Source organism: Manacus vitellinus, unplaced genomic scaffold (assembly GCF_001715985.3).
Source record: "Manacus vitellinus isolate BGI_N305 unplaced genomic scaffold, ASM171598v3 scaffold_42_pilon, whole genome shotgun sequence".
NCBI classification, from domain to species: Eukaryota; Metazoa; Chordata; class Aves; order Passeriformes; family Pipridae; genus Manacus; species Manacus vitellinus.
This window is the reverse complement of record NW_021940553.1, coordinates 280368-307655: the sequence shown is the minus strand read 5'-3', so window position 1 is coordinate 307655 and position 27288 is coordinate 280368. Positions and strand designations below refer to the sequence as shown.

The 27288-nt window shown below is 45.4% G+C and overlaps 1 protein-coding gene across 1 annotated transcript in view; it reads right to left on the bottom strand.

The window, feature by feature from the left end:
- Positions 1-27288, bottom strand: part of MYO5B (myosin VB) — a 143398-nt gene that overhangs the window by 73312 nt on the left and 42798 nt on the right. The window contains exons 5-12 of the mRNA XM_029962143.1: positions 18571-18727; positions 15959-16102; positions 14660-14741; positions 11142-11249; positions 9025-9134; positions 7183-7448; positions 2329-2410; positions 643-783 (exon numbers count right to left, since the gene is read on the bottom strand). Of these exons, the coding sequence (XP_029818003.1) occupies positions 643-783; positions 2329-2410; positions 7183-7448; positions 9025-9134; positions 11142-11249; positions 14660-14741; positions 15959-16102; positions 18571-18727 (1090 nt within the window). The remainder of the gene's footprint in view (positions 1-642; positions 784-2328; positions 2411-7182; positions 7449-9024; positions 9135-11141; positions 11250-14659; positions 14742-15958; positions 16103-18570; positions 18728-27288) is intronic.

The following is a 27288-nucleotide window of genomic DNA, read 5'->3' as shown; positions in this document are numbered from 1 at the left end:
AAAAAAAAAGACCTTCAAAACAGGCATCCCAGCTTCTCAAGAAAATCTCGCATCTGACCCTTCTTGTTCCTAGGTATATTTGGTAATTCATGACTGAACAAGGAGTGAATAAGTCCAACCTTATGGATTCTCATGAAGGTTTGCCATTCTGGCCTTTCTTAACTTTTAAACAAGATTTAGTTTTGGCCAGTATGAGAGACAGAGACAGAGAGAGTGCAAAAGAGAGCAAACTGCTCTCCAACACTGCAAGTCTCTGAAGTCTGTGCACTGAATGTAATCAGCTTCACCCCAAATAGCTACTGCAAGAGGACTCAGATTTCCCTTGAGACAAAATAAGGGTCGAGACAAGGAGAAACTCCAGCTCCTGGATAACACCAAAGCAATCAAGTCTGGAGCAATGGCTATTCCTAACTACAGCCAGGCCAGAAACATCAGCACTGGCAGCACATGGTGAAATCAGGCACCAGGCTGGTAGCAAACACCTGCCAAGGAGGCTCTGGAGTGTTCTAAAGCAAAGCAAATGCCAACAGCCTACCCTTGCCACAGGCACCCCAGCAACACACATGAAGGAGGTTTTTACCCTCTTGCAAGATGCCTCAGGTTAAAGCCTATTATTTAACCTTTTAGAAAAACACTTTTTACCTTGCACTCTTCATCCAGCAGGTCCAGGATCCCAAGTTTGGCCTCTATAAGGTCTATGCAGGGCTGGTTATCGTAGAAATCTATGAGAGTCCAAGGGATTCCCTCCTTCATGTACTCTTCTTGCTCCAGTTTAAACACGTGCTGAGAGTGGAAGAACAGTGGAGTTACTGGCCATGACCCCAGCCAGCCCCTTCCACATCCACCCCCCTGTCCCCTCTGGAGTGCAGTATTCCACGAGAACATCCAGAAGCCATAGAGGCTTTAGGTGCCCTCACATTCAGCCTGTGCAGGCTCTGCCATCTACACAATTTAGCTTCTGGCAAGGAAAATAAAAGCACTACACTCGGAAACCACTCCCTGCCACGGGGCAGGGGAAAATAAGGCTTTAAATGACTTTCACTAGAAAATGACTGAAGCTGTCACTACACTGAGGTGGAAGCCATATATTGAAGTGGCAATGACACATATATCTCTTGGGCTGACAAAAATCCCCCTCTGCTTTATTGCTCTGCTGATTAAAGCAATGACCTGCAGCAGGAGCTCAGCCAGGGCTAAGAGTGCATCCCCCCATCTGCTTCACAAAAGAGCACCCATCATCCTAGAAGGGATATCAGCAGCAGCATCTGACCAAATCAGGGACACTTCTATTGCAGCCCCTTATTCAAAAAAATGGATAATAAAAAAAAAAAAAAAAGCCTCTGTGTGGCTTACATATCTCAGAACTCTGCCCAAGCAGATAAATTGTCTCTGGCTATTTCTGAGATACTCTAAAGCATATTAAAAATGATTTTTCAAATGCACTTTTTTCCCTCAAAGATAGCTCTTTAAAATCTCTTCAAACATGTCACCTCGGAGTTTGGATTTATAAGCTTCAGAAGTGATAGTTAGACATACCAAGTAAGATATGAATAGTGCAAATACAATCCATAATTTACTTTTCATTTTTAGCAGCAGTGATCTATCTGATGCCTTAGATAGACTGCAAATGTTCATGGCCATGCATATGATATGGTTTCAAAGGGCCAAACTAATCTGCAGTACTTAGCTGCTCAAATTTAACAAGTTTTCCCTTGCATCCTGAAACTGATAGTAATTTCTCCTCTGCTTACAACCAAAGCAGAAGACAACCCCCTTACTGGTTTCATTTCCAGTGCAGGCAAGCACTTGTTTCTAATAAAATAGGAAAATCTCCGGGTTTTGTGAGGCATGTCCAAGTGAAAAGCGGGGAGTGTGTCCAATCCTGCTATTTAATACAGAGTTTTCATTTCACAGATTTAAGCCACACTTAATGGGCAGGTTTCCACACCCATACTTTTAACTTACACTGGAAATCAGGACCTGGCACAAGACGATCCAGATTTTGCTTTAGGACTGAAACTACACCAAGAAAAAGGCAAATTATATGCTTACTCAAAACCCTAGTGAACCTTTGCATAAAACATAAAACCTATTTCCAGTATCAAGCTTATACATCAACAGAGCAACATTTTTCAACCTGATGGGAATATTAAGTGCCATTTCAGTGCAATGCTTGGGAGAGAGGTATCCCAGGGACTGCATTCATACTGACCACACTATCTGTCCACACTGCAGGTGAATGCCATTAAACAGAAGCCAGACATACAACAATCTTGCCTTGTTACATTTTCTGCTAAGTTCTGTGGAACATTTCCAAGCTGACCTTACCAAGTTGAACTGCTGCTGGAGTTTTTCGTTGGCGTAGTTGATACAGAACTGTTCAAAGCTATTCACTTCAAAAGTTTCAAACCTGCAAAGCAATGAATAAATCAGCATTAAATGTTGCTTTGTCTCAAAATCCACCCCCACCCCGCAACGGTGTCATCTGTGTGATGGGGAACGGCAGGTATTCAGCTGTCTCCTTGCATTCCTTCTATCCCAGATCTACACTTTATTCCTCAAAACGTCTCTCTCTCCTTGGCACAACTCAAGGGATTCAAGAGGTCTCTCCTGCTATGCACGAATGAGATACTTGGCACAACTGCAGCTTCCTGCCCATCAGGCAGAAGCGCTGTCTGAGACAAGAAATGTAACAGCCTCTCTTGGGGAAAAATATTATGAAATATTAAGTCCAAATATATTCACTGCAAAGGCGATGAAGAAACAGGAGTCACTGTCCTAAAAGACCCAAGGAGCTATTTTTAATGGAATTCAAGAGAGCAGAAAAAGAAGGAATTGAATTTGTAATTATAGCTTCTGTACTGCATCCCTGTTAGCACAAAACCTGGGCACACGTGAGCAAGCAACTTCTGGAAGGCAGAGGGGAAAAATTACGATTTCAGCTCAAATTCCATGTTCCTTAGAGGAAGTTTGGAGCTGGACTCACTGGTCTGTCTCTTCACCAGCTCCTAAAACTCCGCTCACCAAATGATTATCCCACCTTTCCACAGACTGACTCCAAACCAAGCTCAAAACTGTCTTCCTAGTCACAATTAGAAGGGAAAACAATATGCAGTTTTAGTAACATGAACTACAGGTAAGCAGCAGAGAGCCAGCAGAGCCCCTGGGGCTGAAGCACGTGACATCCAGGGACAGGCACAGGGAGCCAGGCCTGCTCTTAAAAAAAACAAAGAAGACCTTTTCAGCTACACAGGGAATTATTTTTTATTTATTTCTATTTTTAAGGCACAGTTGGAAGGGGGAGGAGGGAAGGAAATCTTTGACACGTGACTGTAAGGATTAAAATAAGGGGAGAAGTGGGAAGGCTCCCTGTGTTTAATGAGTAAGCTGCTGTAAGGATAAATACGTGGCTAAATAATTGTTCGGGTAATAGGCACTGTAGGAGTTGGCAGAACAATCTTAAAGCACTAAAGCACTAAATAATTTTCCCATCACCCCTCCCCAAAATAATGAGTATTTCTGCTGCTTTCTGAGGACTATCTGCACGTTACCCAGGTCATGTAGTTATTCCCCAGGTACTACCAGGTGCCCTCACCACATAAAATGCTTGAGACCTTGGGGAAATACAACACAAAAAGGCAAAAGAGAAATGAGAATGGGAGAAACAAGCTGCTTTTGTGCTTTTATCAGTCCCACAGCCCTTGAGGAAACCTGGGACTGCTTCCCCTCTGCCTGTCCAGGGCTGGCATTGCCCCCGGAGTTGGTGCAGCCTGTGCCAAGCAGAGAATGCTCAATCCTTTCCCTTACAGTCTTTAACACAATGAAACCTGGTCTCTGGGACAACAAATATTTATATTAAATATTTGTGGCCTGAGCCTCAGTGATGAGCATGTCCTTGAAGAGCTCCCACTGTGTTTGATCTTGGTTGCACAGCCATCGTGCCGAGCAGGTTGGTACCTTCAGCTCTTGCAGCTAAAGGGATGTGACTTGCCCAAGATTCCTTGGAAACACAACTCCTGCAGGTTCATGATCACAGCAACAGGGCAAGAAAAGATTTAATTAAAACACAGATGAAGAGGGATGGTGAGCTGGGTAGAAAAACACAAGGGCGGGACTGCAAGAGGAAAAGAAATCGGAGTAGAAACTTTATATCCACTTCAGAGACACCAGATGAGGTTTATGAACCTTCTCAGTGAGTGCCAGCCAGGGGCAGAGCAGCTGTACAACATCAGCTCCAAGGGAGATCTCACTGAATTGCTTATTAAGGGACTCTACCAGCTCAATTTTCTGATTGACAGAGCAGATCAGTCACCAGCTCTACATGTGTGCTGGCCAGGAGGTTCCACCTGCTCAGAGTGACTGCACCAAGGCAACATCCTGATAGGAAAAGCAAACCAGAGCCTGTTTGGTTTCTATTCATTTTACTGCACTAGATCTTGATGCAAAAAATAAGCATATTCACCGCTCCAGCCCATCCCTGTGACTCCCCAGGAGGCACATTCAGCTTGGAGGCAGTAGACTTCAGGGGGCAAACACTGTATTTTGGTTTTTCTACTGCTCCCTATTCTGCTGTGTGACTTGTATCTCCTAAATCCGCTGTAGCACCAGGGTGTATACTAAAATATTTAAAGTTCATAAATAAGTCCAGCATACAGCTGGCCACCTGGGTGTTCACACTTCCCTTCACATGGCAAAAACAAGCCATCCCCGCCAAGTCCAGGAATGCCACGTGAACCCACTCCTCAGACAGACTGCAGTACTGCTGCTATGCCTTTCAATAAACACAGGAAGGCTTTCAGTGCTGCACCCTGTCACCTCAATGTTAATAGAGAATTAGGGGTGCAAAGTCGAGCATTAGAAAATTAGGAGACAAATCCTACAGCCTCTGCCTGTTCTCTCAGAGCTCAATCCCTCTCCCAGAGGAAAAGAAAAAAACAACAGACATTTGGAAAAAAACTTCTAATATTTGGCAAAATGCATTAAAACTCCCTAAAAACCCAAGTTTGGGGAACCAAACCGCTTTTAAGGACTGCAGAGTCAGGTTATCATTACCCAAATTCCCTGCATTGTTAATCACTCAGCATTTAGACAGCAACACCCATTTCCAAAAGGGATTTTTAGGACACCAGATTCTCACAAGCACTACAGGCAGAACACAGACATCCTTCCCCTGCAAATCTGCCTCTTTCAACAGGACCTGCAGATCCTTGTGGGAAAAAACCCTGCTGCACCCCATGGTGACAGCAGCGCTGTAAAAGCATCAGTTTGCCCACGCGCTGGATGTGATGCACAGACCTGCAGCTAAAGGAGGCTTTTCTTCCACACTAACAGGTTTTCAAGCCCAGCTTAATCTTTCATGAGCATTATCCTCAAGTCTCTTTTCATTCAGATTTCTGAAAGCCTGATTTCCTAACTCAGGCATCCAATTTTCTGTATTGACCCACTACCGCCCACACGGCTCCATGTCAGAGCTTTATTTATCACATCCCAGCCTGCAGAAATTTTCATCTGTGGAGACACTTATGGGAAACAGCTTCTCTACCTCATACAGTCTTCGAATAAGACTGTGCCATTCCCATTTAGTTATTTAAGATCTTCCAGGTCCTGTTCTACCTACTGAGGAGAGCCCAGAAACTTGCAAACCTGTAAGAGCCACCTCACCATCTCAAGCTATCCCACTGAAATCCCCAAACAAACAGAACAGTATTCTTATCATTCTTGATAGAAGTGTTCCTGTAAGCCTTGCCATATGGCAGCAGTTGCTGATGGAGATGAGCAGAGCAGGCTGAACCGATGCTCCAGCACTTTCTAGCTTCCTTTCTGCTGCTGTGTTTGTCCAGCAGATGTGAAAATCAACATCCCAAACACCAGTAGCTGTAGAAACCTCATGGGAGGGTTTATACACAAGATCCAACTCAGGCAATTGTGTAGGCATTACAGCCATAAAAGCTTTCTGTCTTTTTGTTCTGACCCAGCTTTGGCAGGGTTTCATTCTGAACTCCAGGTTCATTTAGATCTGACAGACCTTGCAAGGAGCCTGGTTTGAGAGGAGATTTGGGACTGAGCAAGCACAGCGACTGCACTGGCTTAGGGACTGGTTCCTGGAGCAGCTACAACTTATGCATTCCACCTCCCCCTCCAAAACAGGAACAGTTCTGCATTTTAATATATTAAGGCAACACAGCAGGCCACTGCTGTCCCATTTAGAACCACGGAACCATCAAATGATTTGGGTTGAAAGGGTTCTTTGAAGGTCACCTAGTCCAGCCCCCCTGCCATAGGCAGGGACACCTTCCCCTATCCCAGGTTGCTCCAAGTCCTGTCCAACCTGGCCTTGGACACGACCTCTCTGGGAAACTTTGGACTTCTCCCCTTATCGCTGCTCCCCAGAGAGACAGAAAAAGGACAGTGTTGAAAGAGTGAAGGGTAAAATCCAAACCCACAAGATCTCTTTCCTTTTCCACCCCATAAATGACAGAATCCCTTTTTTCTCCTCCACCTCCTCCTACTTTGCAGCACTTCAGCTAAAATGAACTCTTCGCAAACAACTCTCACATCCCTCATCTACCAGCACTCAAGTGCCGGGAGGACAGACCAAGCAGTGCCTGTTACCCAGCCCAAATTTGAAGAAGCTCATTGCCCCTGAGGCTGCAAGCCTTGTAAGAGCTTTTTGCACCTTATGGCCCTTATGCCACAGGTTCACAAACTCCTCCAAAAGCTCTCACTGGCACAAGGGCCCTGCAACAGCGGTTTCACAGCTGAAGAAGCAAAGTACTTTCCTCAGATCTCAGAGCAACCTCAGGCAGAGCCAAGTGCAGCCTTTGGTCTCCACATTGGCACCTTTACCATGAGCTCATCCTGAGCTCGATGCACATGAGACAGAAATCCCAAATGAGAACAGCATGGGATGTAAATCCCAAAAGCCAGCACTCAAACAGAACGGTTTTGCGGTCAGATTGGATAATCTAAAGGAGGATCCAAACTGCAAACCACACACTATGGTGCTTTTTTGTGCTTCTTTCCCATCATTCCCATCACCTGCATAAGCCGAGGCCAAGAGTGCCTTGCAAGAAGGGCAAGGCAAATTATGATGTGCAAGGCAAATTACAAAGGGCGAGACAAATTACAAAGGGCAAAACAAGGGCAAATTAAACTGCCCTAAAAAGCAGAAACCGTGCCTACCCATAGATGTCGAGCACGCCGATGAAGGAGTGCTGCTTGACAGTGGTGTGCAGGGCCTTGTTGATGTGCTGCACGATCCAGTTGAAGAGCTGGGCGTAGATGTGCTTGGCCAGGGCATTCCTGGCGTTCACCACCTGGTGCAGGGACATGTTCTTGACGTAGGTCTCAGCCGTGGTGACGAGCTTGCGGTTGCAAAGCCAGTGCTGCATCTGGCTGAGCTCCACGCCCAGCAAGCCACAGAAGTTCTTCAAGTGCTCGTCCTCGCTCTGGGAGAGGGGGATGAGAAGCAAAGTCAGCAGGCTGGTGACACCCCAAACTGGAGCTTTAACCTCCAAGACCTTTGCAAGGAATTAGCGGCGTTCCATAACTATCTAGGGAGAGACTGTGTCCCTCTGTGGTTGGCAGGAATGGAGAAGCAATGACACTCATCCAGTTGTGCCAGTCTTCATGGACATGAGTGGAACAGCTCACACAGAGCTCCAAACAGTGGCACCACAGCTCAGCTCTGCTCTGGTTATCCTTGAGGTCTCAGTTTTCACTAAGAGCAGATTTCCAGAGGACAGAGCAACCTCCACTTTACTACTCCTTGAGCTGCAACCACACGCTCCTTCAGAGCAACCTGGATTAAGCTCTTAAGCTAAAGCTTAGGCTTTGCCATGACACCTTTTACAAACTAACTCCATTTTGAATAACAAAGTTATAAATTGTGCGTTACAAGAAGGGTCTGGGCTTTGAACAATTAATAAAATTATATGTGATCTTCATTTTCCCCAGTGCAATGTATTTCCCCCGCCCCCATCAAACTGAGGCAAGGCAGTTCTGAGTCCCTGTTGTGCTAAGATAGTGGGCACTGCCTTTTGGACAAGGAGAAAACAGTTTCCTTTTCTTCCATGTAATAATATATATGTAAAGGTAGTAAATTGTTTCCAGTTAGATATGTGCACGTACAAATGCTGAACGGGTTTGGGGATGGAGAATAAAAGTGCACTTTACGAGAATTCTAGAATGCTTTATTGCTATCATACCTTTTTGACTACAGATTCAAAGGCATAATAGAACTGATTTAATACCTTGCAGTTACATCTGTAGGTAATTAAACAATATGAACTTCATTAGCAGAACTCAGCATTGTCAAAGCAGACCTCTTTCAACATATCCCTGTTGCCAAATATCAAGTAAATTACCCCAACACCTAATGCATCAAACACCAAGGTATCTCAAGGGTAATGCTAAAACTGTGTGCAGAACCCATTTTAATACTTTTACTAGGAACAAACTACCCAGCCTGAGATGCAATGATAATTTACAGGACAGTATTTTCCAAATAATTGCTTTTTTTCCCCCCTACCTCTGAACAAACAGAAACAGAAAAATTGCCGCTAAGGCATGTTTTGTATTATTTATTCTTGCTAATTTACTGTGCAGTGCTCCTTTGGATGCTGGATTGGCTGCATCACAAGCAGCAGCTCCATGGCTTTGCCTGCAGGAAAGTGGTTTTAGAGCATCACACCTTCTGCTGGTGGAGTCACCGTTCCCCAACACTGTGCACTGGGTGTTCTAAGGAAGCAGGAAGAGTTAAAGATGTGTTGGGATGTAAGATGATAATCTTTTATTTATCTTGCCTACAGGTTGGCCAGAGAGGAGGAGCAATTCACTGTCTCCAAGGAAAAAACAAAGCGACTAGGAAATTATAATGTGTTTCCAAAAAAAAAAGACAAAGAAAATCAGGAGGAAAAGGGCTTTCTACTAAAGCATACTGCTGTGAAGCTCAACACATCCAACATGTCCTGATTTATGAGCACAGCAAACTCCCCACATGCCCCACTCCAGCTGGTGACCTACCGACAGACTACAGGCTTCACTTCCTCGTTCCACTTGGATTTCCAAGTTCCCAAGGTGCAGAATGGCCGCAATTATCCTAAAAATGGTCATCTGATGAGACTCCTTCACTCCTGCGTGAACAATTGATAGCTGATTGCCACACCAGAAAACAAACAGCAATTTTCAGTTTATTTGAAGATGCTCAAGGTGTTTGATTTCCTTCCCAGGCTGCTGGTTTTCAGAATTATGAGACTTCTTCCAATCAACACACCGTAAACAGTCAATTTTAACACAGACCGGTTTAACACACACAAAACCAAGGATGCTGCTCCCTTATAATCAAACAGGGTCAGAGCTGTAAGAGCTCTTGTGGCTTTTACAGAACAAGGGGTTGTTTTGTGTGATCGCAGTCGGCTGACAACTGAAGCACAGAAATTACAACATATTGGCAGTGTCCCACAAACAGAAGAGAAAATTAAAGGCCTGCACATGATGCACAAACGCCTCCACGCTGGTGCTACAGCTGGATACAGCAAGGCACCAGGGAGGTGATGCAGAACTCTGTCTCACTGTCCCCAGTGCCTCAAAAAGAGCTACGTGTTGGTGAGTCTTTATTGGGGGTGTAAGATGTTATTGCTTTATATATTTTTTTCTGGCAGGATTTACAGGCATTCCCAGCAGGAGCTTTGCTCAGCAGCAGCCTGCACACGGCCTTCTCGCTGTATCCTGCATTCTTTTTCCATTCCAGCTGGGTTTCTGCGTCCCTTTTGTGTTCAGGGCTGGTGTCCTAATTATCCACCCAAGGTCCAAGACATCACCTGCTGGTTTCTGAATTACCCAGAGCTTCCCTTTTTCTCTCTTGGGACTTTTCTGTTATCAGCACAGTGAGAAAGGTTTCAAGGTTACTAAAAGGAGCAATGCTCTGCTGTGACTTGGAACTCTTAATTGGAGTTAAGCCTGGCTAGGGTGGGGATTTGCAGATAAATCTGACTTCTTCTAGTTACACACAGAAAGGAAAGGCTGAAAAGTCTAGTAGCAGTATCACCAGGCCCTGAACAGAAACAGAGCTGAGAAACACTGAAGGAAAAATGAGGAAAGGCAGAGCCAGAGGAAGCATGTGAAGAGAAGGAAAACATCATCAAACTGGCAGCAGAGGAAGATGCTCTCACTGTTCTTCCCAAGGATCAGCAAGGAGACAGGGGGGCTGCTTGGGGAGGTGGAGAAGGGGAACAAAGAGACATGCCAAGGGGATGGGAAGAGAGTTTCCTGGGGATTACAGTCCTGTGGGCAAATCTGGAGCAAACAGAAGCCTTATTTTTTGAGTAGTTAACAGTTAGAAGTCACACAAGCTGTACAAGAAGAGGGTAATGACAAGACCCCACTATTGCCCCAAAGAAAAAGAGATTGAGCCTATCTGAACACAAATAGGGCAAATTTTTGGGAAACACTTGCAGTTCCAACACTTGAAATAAGTGCCCACGCTCATTGTTGGCACAGCTGGTCAGGGGATTTCACGGCCAACTGTGAACATCATGAACTCCTCTCACAACATATGAAATGCATCTGAGAGGCACCGAGACTGAACAGGATTTAAAAACATGGTTTCAGATAAATATTAATAAACTAGGGAAGTTTTCCCCAGCAAAAATTGTTTTTCCTTTCCAACAGCCACTGCTGCAGGCAGGCTGCAGCACTGTTCCACTGCAGCATGCCACGGATTTTGCAGCTGCCACACAGCCATGGACTCTGCACAGCAGGGATGTACTCAGCTCATTATTTCCAGGAAATCAGCTACTTGGTACAATACTGTGATGGTCCGAGAAGTGACATCACCCTCAGCCCCAGCACAGATTGAACTGCAGAGTAATTGCTCTTTTCCTGCTTGTAAACAAGTGTAAAAAATAGCTGCAGCACAGCTTTGCCTTCAGAATGGTTTATTTTAAGTTGCTCTTAAATTCCGTGTCCTTCTCCATTTCACTGCTGCTTTGCAGGCTGTTGTAAGAAACACTTCTGCAGCTCATACTGAACAACAAAGTAAAGCCAACTAGGTCAACAGGAACATTATAATTCAGGCAAAACACTGAAAATAAATGCAAGAGACTTCTGCTGGGCAGGCTCCAAGCAGAGCAAACCCTTACCAAGCAGGGTGAAGGCATGCCTCGTTTTCTCAAAGTCATCAGCATCATCCACACCACTGATGGACGTGTCACCTCCCTGAGAAATGTAGAAAAAGTCTTCTGCACAGGCTAGGAAAGAAGGAAGAGGAGCAATACATCATCAAGCAGTACTCATCCCCCGCAGCCACCCCCTGGAACATGGACTGGGATGCTCCCCAAAGGGCACCTGTCCCCTTCAAACCCCAGTTACTCAGAAATGGATGAAGTAGAACTTTGATAGGTGACTGTAACTACTTCTTGCAGTGATGAAACCTCTTCCCCATTCAAAGCAAGCTCAGTCAGGCCAGTGCTAGGGTATATTTGGTATTCTAATAACTGCTCCATCACAGGGGTGAAGATTATTTCAGATACTGAGGTTACTGCTTTCGATAATTTTTCATCCTGTTTAACACGCCCATGACTGATTGAGATACTTTAACACCTTTCCCACATAAAGCCTTAAACCTTGGGAGCAGAGGGAGTGGAGAATGGCTTGCAGTGCCAGCATTACACCATGTAAACATCTGTGCTTTACCAAAGTTATTTCAGGACGACACCAATAAATCGTGTGGAGACAGAGAGGCATTTCAAATGCAAATACAACAAAAAGAGGTCACAGGGTTTATATCCACTTTAAAAAGCTGCACATGCAATCACTCCACCTTAAAACATATTTCCCAAGCATCATGAATGTAAAGAGAAAAAGCCTACTGTGTGTTCCACATCAGCCTACTGGTAACCTTTAAAACCACTGCAATCTGCAATTTTTGACTCAAATTGCCACCAGAAGCTCCCCATCCCTTCCCTGCCCTCCCGTAGGCTTTTGCATTAGCTGTACTTTCAAGCTGTAAAGAAAACATTTAAGTCTTTTTGACACAGAAAGCCCAGGGACACAGAGGTTTTGGTAATTCTGCTCATTGATGGAGCATCAGGAATAAGGGGCAGAAAACATTGATTGGGGTCAGGCAGACTATGTCCATCCTGGTCCCCCAGCACAACAGGAGCTCACCCAGCCCCTGATGGAGCACATCACGTTAACAACTTGCTGTTTCTGCACATCTTGCACCTTGCAAGATGCACCCGGGGCTGGTGGTGGTTGATGGGACTGCGACACCAGCTTCCAATTTTAAACATCCACACTGAGATCTGTTTCTGCCTCAAGTCATCTCTGGTATAACTGACTCCAATCTTTACATTTCAATATATGTATAATTATTTTAACAACCACATAAACCCTTTGATTCACTGCAAACAACTAAAACACATTCCTGCTTTGCACCACTGCAGAGGCATCATAAAATTAGACACCACACCTCAAAAGACACTTGCACTGCACACTGACATTTTAAATCAAATATTTACCTTCTGGTTTCAGATTAAGCCTTTAGGATCACTCTGACTGAGCAACACTGGTTTGCTCTGCTGGGCTCACCTGTGTTTAGAGACTCTCTCTGTTTTTGAGCATTTTGCAACATACAAGAGAGTAACGACAACTCTTTGTACGTGCAAGGGCCAAAGGAGAGGCAAAAGCTCTTATTTTTTATATGGAAAAATATACATCCTCCTCCATGTCTAATAAATGGTGGATTTTCACAGCAAGATACCCCTTGTTTTGTATAAGCCCTGGGGAGAAAAGGCTGACACGTAAGGTAAGTACACCTCACACAAGGAAACAAATTTGAGTTTCAAATACAGGCTAGTAAACCTGAGGAAAATGAAAAAAATGAAATGAAAAAAAAAAAAAATCACTCAAGAGAAAGAGAAATAAGCGAATTGTGCACATCTGCACTCACAGAACACTGCCCAGCACTAGCTGTTCCACAGGTCAAGGCAGAGCCTCCATCGGGCCAACAAGAGCAGCTCACGGCACCCACATGTCTGTCCCCACAGACTGTGTGAGCAGCCCCACATCTGCTGGCTACCAAAACATTCTGAAGAGTCATTTTTAAGCTATTGCAAGGTGATAGTGGAGGAAACACCAAGGACACACACCTTCAACTTTGGAAAGAATTACCTCCTTTTCCAGTTTTGCGTTTGACCTGGTGGATACCTGTGCACAAGCACCACTGAAAAGTGCAGCTGGAGACTGATGTGCATGGACAACACCAAATTTTGATTAAAAATGACCCAAGAAGGCTCCCTTGGGGGCTAGCTGCCCTGGCACCCACTGCCTCCTACACCACCAGCTGTTGCTGTTGAATTGAGAAGTTGAGAGCCACAGTCACAACAGCACAAAGATGTTTTTGCATCTTGGATGATACACCAGCAGAGTAGAGACCTCTCAGCCTACACTGTTACCAGTCACCACCAATACAGATGATGCTTTTAGAGAGCTGTGATGAGTAAGACTGGTGTTTCCTCTGATCCACATGTTCCCAGGATGAGAGGGGTGGTTGCACAGCTGGAGCTCTCACACATCAGCTCATATCCCAGTCTGAGCTGAAAGCATCTGTGTCTGAATTCTAAGATGCCAGCAGACACAGCCATTAGTCAGGGTATCTTTGCAAAAATGAAGCACATAACCACATGGCAGCAACTCTTGAAAGTGCTCAAAGTGATGTGCTCCATGTGGGCAACATGCCTACAGTGACACAAAAAGTCAGAAAGACAAGCCCAGAATTACCCAGAAACTGAAAACTCTCTCTTGGATCCCCCACTCCTCTGCAGCCAGGATGAAAACCTCTGCAAGCCTTTGTGTTGGGATCACAGCCTGCCTTGCTCACTATTTTAAATACTGAAAAAGCCTATTTTAAGCCTTGCTACTTTTTCTAAGCAATAGCAAATATCCAAGATAAAAGAATAACTAAAGTACATTTCTGCACCCCCTGCTGCAAGTGCAAACCCTCTGAATCAGGTGTTCTACAGAGGTTTTGCTGCAAATTCTGGGAAAAGAACTCTAACCCATTTCAGGAGTTAACCATTGAAAAAAATAACAATGAATTCAAAGCACACAACCGCTCCTGCCAAGGCTTTGGCCAGATCAACCCCTACTCACATCTTTATGCAAGCTTGGTACAATATTAACACGTGATCTCCCTGCATCAGCTGGCATCTACCAGGGCACATAGTTTCACTGCAGCTCTGCTGTAAATTTTTATAAAATCCTGGAATGGTTTGGGTTGGAAGGGACCTTAAAGATCATCCTGTTCCAACCGCTGCCACAGTCAGGACACTTTCCACTATCCCAGGTTGCTCCAAGCCTCGTCCACCCTGGCCTTGGACACATCCAGGGATCCAGGGGCAGCCACAGCTTCTCTGGGCAACCTGTGCCAGGGCCTCACCACCCTCATCCCAGGTGCCACATCCCTGGTGATGGCACAAACAAACCTGTGCACCACCAGGGAGAAGAAGCCCTTCAAGCTCATCTCCCTTAACCTCTTCCCACTGAACAGGCACATGTGACCTCACCAACGACCTGAATTTCTGATCTCACCACATTGTCCTGTAGCCATCAGATCTAGGCAACAGCTGCCAGTGCACAGGGAGGTTCCAGTACTTACTGAGTCCGAGATCTTTGAATTCTGGAAGGCTTGAGGAGGCACAGAGCTGATAGAAGATGTGGTAGTTGCGCTCATGCTCTGCCTATGGGGAAAGTTCTGAGTTACCAGAGGCACAAAGAGGTTACAGTGGTGCTCCCACCCTCAGCCTGGTGCCCACTGAGCCCAGGGCTACACTGATCCCATTCCTTGCTTCCCACTGTTGACACCCCCTCAGTGCCACCAGGACAGGGACATTTTCTTGCCACCAGAGAGAAAGGAGGTGCCAAAGCTTGCCCTGACCACACACATTGCCCCTCTTGCAAAGAAAACAAATAGCTCTGTATTACTTTCCACATCTTATCCCTCTCTGGGATAACCCAGTTCAATTAGCCAGCAAGCACTGTGGTGCAAACCAATAGCAATATAAAAAAAAAGGTGGCCTATTCTCATGGCTTCCCAAAGTTGTAAAATTTTTTAGGATTTTTGTATTTGGTGCTTTTCTTTTTTTTTTTTTCTTTTTTTGTGTTTAAGGACAAAAGTTTTGCAGGTGCTTCTGAGCACAAACCAAGAAAGTTTGTCCTGAGCCCTGCACAAAAAACCCAAGGGATGTGTCACAGCAGAGACATCAGCCTCCTCAGCCCTTCTCCTGCCTCCCCTCCATCTTCAAAACTGAAGACAGTTGCCTGCAATTTGTGCTCCCTAGCACTTTAAAAGGCTCAGCAAAAACAAAGCAGTTGCCCAGAGAAAGGTTTTTTATCCCTGCCCAGCAGCCACGCCAGCAGCAGTGATCCCTCCTCCAGGCTCCAGCCTCAGGCTCAGAGGGAACAACCCAAGGCCAACTAATGAGTCTCCCAAGTACAAATTACCCCAGAATGAGGGTCATCACGTTGGGATCATGAAGAACAATTACAAAAGATTGAGTCTGAAAGACACGTCTGGGAGCTGTGTCTACCAGGAAAGGAAACGACCTCAGGTTGTGCCAAGGAAGATTCAGATTGGATACTAGGAATGATATTTTCACCAAAGAGGTTGTCCAGCCCTGGCACAGCTTCCTAGGGCAGTGTTGGAGTCCCCGTCCCTGGAGGGATTTAAAAGCCATGTGGATGTGGCACCTGGGGACATGGGTCAATGGTGGCCTTGGTAGTGCTGGGGAACAGTTGGACTCAATGATCTTAGGGGTCTTCTCCAACCTAAATGATTCTGTGATTCTACTTTTTGAAGAGATTCTTTTTAATTCATAGAAAAGTCCCAGAGCATTGAATTCCCAGAGTACAGCGCCCAAAAGGAACAAAAGAAGGAAAAAACCCTGCAGCTGCTCACCTGAAATACAACCCGAGATTTTTCCAACAGATATGTCCTCATGTTGGCACCAATGATGTGGTATCTTTTATCAAAACCAATCTCAATGTATTTCCCAAATCGACTGCTGTTGTCATTCCTTGTTGTTCTAGCATTTCCAATGGCCTGCATAAAAGTAAATCAAACATTAATTTTTAATTTAATTTTTGAAATGTTTTAAGCATTTAAATTTGTAATCACTGTTATATAAAAAGTCACAGGGGGATTTAAGGAAAACCCCTTCCCAGATGCAGAAGGCAGAGCAACAATGTGACTTTGGGGAGGATTCTTCACTGAAAATGTGGTGTCTCCAGGATTTTTACAGAAGAAAAATGCATATGAACAGAAATGAGTGTCTGTACAGTAATTAAATCACCTACATCCCAACAGCCTTAACACTCCTGTTCTGTTTTACAGGATGCCCCCACCTTTGTCCATAGTCAACACTGGCAGCTTTCCTGGAGGAGTCATAAGCAATGAAACCTTGCAAGAGGAAGGGAACAAGATGCAGTCCATTTCCAGATGTTCAGGCTCTGGCACATGGATTTGATGACATGACGGAGTCTCCCTGTGCCTCTCCAGTTTTCCACACTGGGGCAGAAGGGAGAGGAGAGAATCCAGCCCAAAGAACAAACATCAGGGGTGCTGCACTGCAAACAGGGAAATCCATGAAGGAGCGACTCATGGTGATGCAAGAGGGCCAGAGAAAGGCAACATTCCCCTTCATGGATACAGCAGCTTACTTTTTACAAACATTCCCCTGTCCTGAGATGATGAGCTTCAAGCAAGCACAGAAAAAGTGATGGAAGGGAAGGGACACGTACAGGGAAGATCCCTCAGGCCCCTCTAGAAGGCTGTCTGCCTTTCCCAGGCAATCCTTGCCAATCACCTTTACCTGCATGCAGCTCCTGGGGAACACAGCAAGCATGCACACTCACCAAGAATCACAGCACTACCTACAGCACCACCCAAAACTTTTGATCACAGGACCTGATGCCTCCAGCTGCACGTGATGGAAATCCCCAGGGATTGTACTCTGTGTAGTACAACCAACAAAGAGACTGTTGCACATGCAAAGCTGCCTGACCCCTCAGCTGCTCCACCCTTCCATCCAGGGCTGAGGGTTCCATGGCCTGATGGCCTCAGCATCACACCCAGAGCAAGCCCTGCCTGCTACCTGCCCTATCCATCCACCCACACAACTCCCCTTCTAGCTAAGGCACCTTCTTTCCCCCAAGCCCATTTAACTTCAGGTTTTTCTGCAAACCCAGTAGGTTATTTTTATGGGTTTTTTCCTGCATAGGTAATGTTCTCATCAATTTCCAATAAAGACAGGCACGTTGCCTGGCCCCAGCACTTAGAAATTACAGCCAGAACAGAACACAGGCAAGAAAATTAGAGCAATAAAATTCTGGGGTCATATAGAAGAATAGCATGCACTATGAATTTTTTTCCCTGCATTGTTTTAGGTGTCCCCTGGTATTGCAGCTACTTTTCACAGAGGCAGAGGAGATGGGTGAGAAAAGGAGTAAACCAGCATGAAGAAAACTAACTACAGAAAAGCATCGTGTCCCCTGCCAGCTGTACACCTGTGTGGCTTTTCTTACTGATCACCTGCACCATCACTTCTTTCAACATTCCAGCTCACACCCCACTTCAGGCAGCACAGTGTTAGATCACACGTGCTGCCTCTCAGGTTTGGTTTTTATCCCGGATCAGCCACAACCTCCATATCTGTGAGACAGTTTGGCCATCAGTTTTCCCACTTTCACTGGGAAGCCTCCCTGAAGGTTAAGCCAAGCCTAAGGTTAAGTGCAGGACAATGCTGTACTCCCTAGTTCCTGCCTTTAAAAAAAATAAAAAAAAAATCATGAGTCTGAAGTCCTCAGCTGACTTTGGAAAAGCCCAAATCTTGTCTTCATACTGACTTGAGTATTTTACAAATGCCTCCAAAATTTTGCACTCTGACTCCAAAATCTGTTTGGAAAACAGGATTTAGGCACCCAAACATCTATTTTCAGCAGCTGGCCACAGTGCAAGGAAAACAAAGCTGCTTTTTCCCTTTCATTTATATTTATAAAAGGAATTATTTTCCTTCAAAGCAGGGATTTCCCTATAATAGGACTTTTCATTCCCCCATATGATTGATAGCAACAGAAAATTAACAAAAAATAAAACCGTATTAAAGTATCTCAAACAGATTAATCCCTTTCTTTTCTATACCACGTCTACACAATTAAAGAAGATTAGGAGGTACCATGCAGTGACAAAAGGAGGAGGAAGATGGCAAAATACTAATGGTGCCAGCAGCACTGCTCAGGCTCCCCTCTCTGGAGCCCCATCAAAGCCCAGCTCCTGGAGTTGTGCTAGGGTTACACAGGCTCAGCTTTAAGACCATCAAATACAGGAGCAATCAGGGTGGGTTAAATTAGGACTGTCACTGTATTTCTGCATTTTCAATCCAGCTCAAGGATGCTGTGACACCGTAAATCAGATCTGGCTCACAACCCCCTGCGGTTCTCACCGGTTTTGTGACTTCTGGAGTCACACAGTGACCACTGCAAGCAGGGCAAAGGAAATTGTGTAGATTTTACCTCCATAATCGGGTTCGATGCGAGGACTTTGGCCTCGATGTTAGTCTTGCTGGCAGAGCCCCCGACGGTGGTGAAGAAGCGCATGGCGTATTTGGCAGAGACCGTCTTCCCAGCGCCCGACTCCCCGCTCACAATGATGGACTGGTTCTTCTCATCCCTGTTGAGGCAGAGGAGTCAAACCTTTGTAAGCCAATCCATTTTCTTGTTCACTGTCTGCACCATGCAACAGTCTTCCACCTTCACATGTGGTTGGTCCCTCACCTTGTTGCCACCTACGTTACGGACGCTGGGTTTTCTCTGGGTTTACAGAAGCAACAGTGAATAACACGCAACTGTGACACATCTCACCAAAAACACAAAGGACACTGGGCATCTCCAGAACACCTCCAGAGGCCCGCAGAGACAGTGGGAGATGAATCCCTGCATGAAGCACTGCTGCCTTCTTCACCCCTAAACCGAGTACCCCAGTGCTGGGAAGCCCATTCCTTACACGCCACCATCCCAAACCCCTGCTGCTTGAAATCTGTCTGGAAACCTATTAACAGGCATTGGGTGAATATCAGCTTCTAATATCATACATTTAAGTTTTCCCTCCAACGCCTTCACTCAAGAATTTGAGAATTTGCCCAATAAAACATGAGCAATTCATTGTGAATCTTGCTCAAGTAGCCTTTAAAACACAGATACCCAAAAAGCTTCCTCTGTGCTCAAAACGTGTTAAAAATATTGAAGTTGCAAAATCTAGTACCCTACAATTAGGGCACAGAAGAAATAATTTGATTCCCTAAGCAATTACATGAATATCAATATTTTCACACAGCTCCCAACATCTGGCTAAATCATTGACAACAATAATACAAAGCATGTCTCTGACATCAGGCCCACAGCAGCTACTCATCTCTAAATCCTGTCAAGTTGCTAAGTCATTGATCTGAAGTGCAGGGGTACTTCTAGGACCAAGGGGTAACAAAAAGAGGATAAACAGTCTAAAAACAATCCATGGCAGACACCACTAAGTCAAGTTTGTTCATGTCCTGAAGCTCTGGAGAACAGAAAAGTTTTTTAGAAGGACTAGTCCATTAACAGAAGGATCAAAGCAGCCTGACACTCTCCAAGCACAGAACAAGTTTCCTTACAGAAAGATACAGGTGTCCCAGCTCCAGGATAAAAATATTCAAGCAAATACACACCAGAACTTTTGATCTGCACATATGAAAATGCTTTGCAGGGGTGGGAAGTGTTATCCTGGCACCGAGGGGCTGATGCAAACCCTTCTCCAGCCATGATGGGAGCAGACGCCACTGTCCCATCCCTGGGCTGGTGCTGGGTAGTGGGAGCAGCTCTGCACCTCCAGGCTTCTGATGTCCTCAGAGCCAGGGCAAACCACCAGGTACCTCCAAGACAGATCACCAGGTACCTCCAGGGCACAGGACATTGCATGGGGAAGCGGTGGGTGCATCATCTTATGTAGCTTTTCAGCCTTGCACAGAGCACAGACACCCAAATGCTTTCCTCTACTTTCAAAATCAATCCTATACATCAAAAAACCTTGCACAAGTCATCATTAAACACCCAGCCCTTCCCAGCATGGGTGCACAGCATGGTAGCCACTAGATACATCCCAACAATTAATCAGTTTATTGTGCTTGAGCTGCAAGGCACAGAAAGGGCCAAGACAGTAATAGGAGCTCATTTTCAGAACTACATCCCTCTAGGCAAAGATTTGCTGGCTCCAGGACCAAGCAGCTCTGCTGCAGTGGTATTCACTCCCCAGGGCATTGTCAGGACACTGCAAACCCCAGCACCTCTGCAACTCGGCCGTGGATTTTGGGAAGGAGAGAGTTTTCACTGCAGGATTTGCTGTAAGATCCCCAAATACCCAAGCCATTGGGTAATCTGTAAGAATGTAATTGGGTATGTTTTTAAATAAGATCAAATTAATCTTCCCAGACTCTGCCCGGCTTTCATGAATCACAGCTGAAAGCAGGCACAGAAAATCCTATATACAACTACAACAACCTTGCAGTTCTCTTGACATCAGGAAACACCATAAAAACACATTTCAATTTAAGATACTCAGTTCAAGTTTATACCAGCAGGAGATGAGAACAGAGGCTAAATGATTGCCATATACCACTTCTACACTTCCAACCGAAACACATCACACCATTACTGTCCTTCACTGTCAGGCACATACATCTTAATTCCTCCCAGGCTCAAGGTAATTGGTTTGAGAAAAAAACCTCAGCCAAATCCCACGTAACATTTTAGTGCAAACCACAACTTTGTGACACTTTCAGCAGGAGAAGAACGACGAGATGATTTCCAACTCTATATTTTTCAGAGCACCAATTCGTGAAGTGTATCTTAGTCCATCCTCTGGCCAGTTACACTGTTGTCCTGGGCATGGACCGGCAGGAGGGCAAGAGCAACCACCAGCTACTCTAGCTATCAGGGAGTTAATGCAGAAACAGAGGCTGGGAGTTGAGCAAAACCTCACCCAGGCACTCAACATCCTGGAGCCGGTGTTCCCGGTGACTCATCCTGGGTGGGAACAGCCTGGTCTTGCTAAGTCATGGTGTCGTGCCCTCCCCGGGGCTTGGCAAAGCCACCACGACTCTCCCACAGCCAGCTGGAAGGATCCAGGCACAAGGCTGCCAATGCAGCAGTCTCACACCTTTGGCCTTCCACAGGTGTGCAATAAAACTCTTTTTGTAGCGTGAGCCGTCAGACACATGAACCCAACAGAGGAAAACCAGGGCCAACTCCATGGTGAGAGAGGAAAACTAAGCACCAAACCCAGAAGTACACTGGAAAACGTCCATAGCAGTGGTTCCTGGGACAGCTGATGGCAGTGATTTGGCATGGTTTATCTCTGGTTAAAGTAGATGACAGGTTTCACCTCTGCTTTTGCTATGGCCCGGTGGGGAAATAAGGGATGCTTACTCAGGGTTTGTTACAGGTTTGTAGGTCAGTGAACAGGTAAGCAAGTAAGCACTTTATTAACATGGTTTCCCCTTTATATAGGGGAGGAAAGGAACATTCTGGAACTGGAAGTGTGAACATGACATATAGGGAAAGAGAAGGAGGGAACTCGCCTTAACAGGAAAAACAAGGAGGGGTTACATCTCTATAAGGGATAAAGGGGAGAGGCATAACCTTGTGTGGAACATCTGCACTATGGCAGCTACACAACCAATCAGAACATGGGGGTAGAAGGAGCAAACAGCCTCGGGGGATTTCTATAGTAATACAGGGGTACAAAATAGAAAAGTGTAACAAACACTATAACTCGCGCATTCATACAACAGTCCACTGTCTTTGATGAAAGTCCACTATGTTTAAAGGTCATCTTCTTCCTCCATGGATTCTTGTAATGCTTTCTTCCATCTCTGATACTGTTCTTTTTCGTGGTCATCAACTCCCACATGCTTTGATGATCTTCAAGGAGGTGCCCTGCCAGTCTCTCCTCCCAGGTAACAAGTGAAAGGACAAGAGGAAACAACTTCAAGTTGTGCCAGGGAAGGTTTACGATAGGTATGGGGGAAAATTTCTTCAGGGAAAGGGCTGTCCAGCCCTGGCACAGGCTGCCCAGGGAATGGTGGAGTCCCCAGCCCTGGAAGCATTAAATAAATATGCGGATATGGCAACTGAGGACATGGTTTAATGGTAGACACGGTGGTGGTACTGGGTTGATGGCTGTACTCGATCTTAGAGGCTTTTTCCAGCCTTAATGATTCCATGATTCTATGATTCATGGGCAACCACTCACTCAGCTCCCATGTTGGCCATCAGTAGGATGTAACGGAAAAAATTCACATCAGCTACAAGGAAGTGGCAGACAGAGGCTTTTTGTCATGGGCTGCAAGGGTGGATGAACAGGTTATCCTTCATCAGAGGTAAGGGAGAAGCAGGAGAAAGAGTTGACAACCAAAATCCCTGGAACTCTTCAAATGCACAGCTGGCATGGCCTAGAGCCACACTTGCCTAGAAGTTACTTGAGAATTATTGTTTCTTATCCTTCTCTCCGTGACAGGTACAGCCCTGGCAGCACATTTCAGAAAGCATTTCCCTACCACTCTTCTCCTTAATCCTGAAGATGAAAACTCCACCATTCTTCAGGGAGTGGGTCTCCAGTTGAATGAAGCCAAAATCTCAAAAATCTCAAAATCTCATTACTTGGCATGCACACAGCACTGCTACAACGTAATATTTGGTAACCTACTTTTTTCTGTTTACCACTAAGATTCACATCAAGACTTCTTGATACCAAATCTGACCTCTCTCATAACTTCCCCCTATCAGCTAATGGATTTCTCCTGGATGCAGAAGGCAGAGACCAACCCAGGTGGGAGCCCAGCCAAGGAGCAACCCAGACCCACAGTCCCCATGGGGTCCAGATCCCATCAAAAAAGGACTTTAAGTGGCATTCTGAGTGGTTATTCCTCCCTCTGCCTTGTCTCTTTTTAAAAGAACCATCATTCTCCAAAAGACCCTGAACACAGTGATAAAACCATGGCCAACACCATTTGCTCCTATTGCAGCCACTCTGACAGGTCACATTTTCCCAGAGTTTCTCATTAGTTTGCCCTAATGGCTGATGTGCTGCAAAGTGAAATGGCCCAGGTGGGCTCTCCATGGCACAAAAAACTTCTGGATTATATTAATAACATAAAATAAAAAGAAAGATGCTTTTTAGCAGGCCACTCCATCTCCTGCACTTGCAGTAATGTGTCTCTTCTGTTGGTGTTTTTTTGTTGTTGGATATAATGCATGTTCAGACATTTCTTTTCCAACTTCAGGAATAAAAGCCTTCAGGAACAAAGGCTACAGAGACTTTCCCTTCTTCAGTGTAAAAGTTAACCAACTGCTGGTGCCAGCAGGGAAAAATCGATGAACCTCACAGAGCAGTTGGTAGCAAACAGGATGCTCAGAGAGAAGAAATGGTTAAAACCAGGTGGGGGGTGTTTGTACCCAGCATGGAACAAAACATACTGAAATGTTTGGCCACCTTGCAGGCACAGTGTGCAACACAGCTGCTTGAAATACAGTCAATTTTAGCAGCACCAGCACGGAAGAAAATTTTTATGGGAAAAAAGCCTGAATAAAGTGAAATGTTAAGGGTGAATACAATCTCTGCTGCAGCATGGCAATACTGTCACATCTCCTGCGGGGGGCTACTCAGGGATTGCCTTTGGGATTAGGCTTCAATGATGGCCAAAGATGCTGTTCCCACCACACACCACAGCTGCAGCTCAAAACTAGGTATGAGGCACTTAAAGATGCAACTCCACAACGACCTTCACCCCCACAGGTCTCCAGTACTTTCATTTCTTCACTTAACAGCAGTTTTACAAGTTGATTCAAAGCCTGGAAAACTAACACCAGGATCTGTGCAACAGCCTCCATCCATCAGAGATGCAAACAAAACCACCAGGGAGCAGAATTCCAAGCAGAACAAAATCCAGAATTGTTTCTTCAAAGCAAGAGGAAACAGCACCTCCAAACATGCTATGGAGGTGAGTAACACAGTCAATTTTGCAGACATCTTAGGAGCCAAACACACCAAGACTCTAACCCACACACAGAGTAAGAGATGGGTGAGGTGCCCAGCCCAGCAAAACTAAGTAGAGAGTCACTGGTGTTTTTACAATACATGAGAAATTTCATGGAATCACAGAATTGCCAGGGCTGGGAGTAACCTTTAAAGGTCACAGGCCTTCCAGTATCCCAGGTTGCTCCAAGGCCTGCCCAGCCTGGCCTTGGACACTTCCAGGGATGATTTCTGTAGTGGGAGCAAAACCAGTTGCACTAAAAACACAGCTCTTCCAGGAGGGAAAAATATCTGATGCAAATGACAGCAGAGCCAGACCCTGTGAACAATTGTCAGGGGTCACTCCAGCTTTAATCCCAGATCTGACACTAATTCTCCACGTCGTGGAATGAGTCAGTAAGTCTCTCCTCCATGGAAATCATATTTAACCTACTTCTTTCAGGATGCTGGGAGGATTAGTGTTCATAAAGCAATCTGAAGATTAAAAATCCTTTAAGTACTGCAGTTTGAACTGAGCCTGACCATAACAAGAACACCCATAAAGCCCAGACACACAACAGGCTCTAATACACTTCTCTACTGACAGTGCTGCACAGGCTAAAGATGAGCATAAATACTGCATTGTGTTGTTAGTGATATAAAAAAATGTAATAATTTAATTACCACTAGACTGCATCCCTCAAGTGCATCCCTCACTGCATCCCAAAAGTGATGAAAAACCGAGATGGTCTAACTTTGCCTTCAAATTAATAAACAAAAGTTGCACACTGTGAAGGTAAAACTCAGAGTGCTGCAGCACTGTAACACAGAGAAAAGCCATCTCTGAAATTTCCAAGCCAGGAATTGTTCCCATTTCAGTAGGATAACTGGAATTCGGAGCAGCATCACTGTCAAGAGTGGCAGCAACTTGTTTTACTTGTTTGCTTTAATTTGGGTTTTTAGAGTACCACACTTGGTATTGTCAGTCAAAGCAAATAAAATCCCACAACTTTGGGGTAGTTAGACTTTTCCCTCAGAGAAACCCAAGAAGATGTTATTCAGCATCCAGTCGAACAAGAGTGTCTAAGGACATGTTTTCTGTTTGCATTATCAAACATCAGCTGCAAATGCACATTTTATGCTGCAGCTGCTGGAGCCAGCAGTACCATAAGGACAGATTTTTGAGTGTTATATATTCATTTGAGTCTTTTTTTACACTGTATCCTTCATAAACAGCATGAATTATCCTATACAAGCTTTTTTTTGTCCTTTCTTTATGTAGATAATTTTTTTAATATAGATAACTTCTTTTTTATAGAGAGATAACTTTTCATACAGTGGTTTATACTGATGGGGGAAAATAATACTGTTTTCACCAATAACCTACACCCACATGGGCCACATCAGAGCTTCAAAATTCATTTTGGCCACAGAACTGCTGCAGCCCTTCCCCATCCTGGTACCATTACAACTGTAAGGATAACACTACACTGGAACGCAGAGAAATCAGAGAAAGAAAACAGCAATATCCCACCTCAGCAAGGCCTAAGCCTGGTGTAACATCACTCATCTGCTGCAGGTGTCCCTGGGGGATGTTAGATCATGCAAGGTCTTACTCAAGAAGGTGCATCAGGGATAATGTATCCCCCAGGGTCCGTCCTGAGCAGCTTTGGAGCAGATTTGCTCACACACAACCCCTTGGGTTTTAGCAAAAAGGCAGAGGGAAAATATGGACTTGAATTTCTCAGTTGCTGGGAAAAAGCCTAAAAGTACCAGTCTGGCCCTGGATGGGAAAGGATGAGCACAAAGCACGATGCTCAAGGAGCAGGTAAGGTGCAAATTAACCTCATCCTCTGCAGTGGTCACCATCAGCTCTGCTGTGCAGCGCTACTCCCTCTGTGCAACACTGTTTAACACACATCAATGTGACGTTTCCAGCGCAGAGATCAAACATCCCGGTGCAAATTAAGATGTCTTTGCAGAGGTCAGAGCTCTTTCATGCGACGCCCCAGCAGACCAGTCCCCCCTCCTGCGGGAGCCGCGGGAGTCCCGCCGGTCCCGGCTCATTAAGGTACTTTCTCCCCCCCAGTTCTTTGTGCAGCCGGCTGGAAATGCTCCTGCAACGGCAGAGAAAATCCCAAGAGCTCCAAGTTTCTGCAAGATGCTGAGCTGTCTCCAGTCTTCCCACCAATTCCTGGGGGCAGGCGGGATGACCTTCTCCCAGGATTTATGCTTTGCACACCGTGTCGGGGAAGAACACAAGCTCCTGGGCCACAGGGAAACGGGGTCGGCAGCTCTTTTGTGCGCTGCCTCTAGGGAGAGCAAAACACACACCTGGCCGGTTTTCTCAGCTCTCTGGCACCCTGATGCTCTTTTCTGAGCTGGGATCGCACCGCAGAGAACCCCTGGCTCCGACCCAACAGCCTGCAAGCCGCTGGCCCCTGTGGAGCACTACAGAGGGAGGAGGTTTGGTACAGCACCGTCCCAAAAATAACCACACAGGGGCAAGAATCATGTGGGATGCTACCCCAGCAGATCAGCTCTGGGGGTGCCAGGAGGGCAAGTCAGTTTTCTTCCACCCCATGGCAGTCCCAGAAAGATGGTCCTTCTGATGGACCTCATCACCTCCACCATCATCAGCCACCCACTCACGGCTGGAGAAATCCTACACTGCCATCTGATTAATTAAATCGGGAAAGAGTGGGAAAACTCCGGAAAGAGATTTTTTCAGAAACCGGTTGGCTTTTGGGCGTGTGCTCTGGGTTCTCCATCCTGAGGCCTCCAGAACTGAGGATGTGGGATGGCAAGCAGTGACTGGGAGGTGGGCAAGGCCAATCACAAGTCTTTGAGCTCTGACGTAATTATGATGCTCATAAACACTGTTTTGAATGTTTAATTGTATTTGGTGTTACAGACTTCTCACCTCAGAGCTCCAACAGTTCTCCTGCATCACAGCAGCGATTACACATTTGACGTAGGTAATTATCACTCCTTCCCAGATGGTGATATTTCACACACGCACAACCATTACTCTCACTCAGGCACTGACCTTTCTTTACCTTAAGCTCTCTCATGCCAGTTCTGTCCCATTTATGAGTATTTATGATCTCTCTGTAAGGGATGTTTTATTCATTATTAAGTCTGCTAGCAAGTAGCACAGTTCTCATTCTGAATTGTCAAAAAGA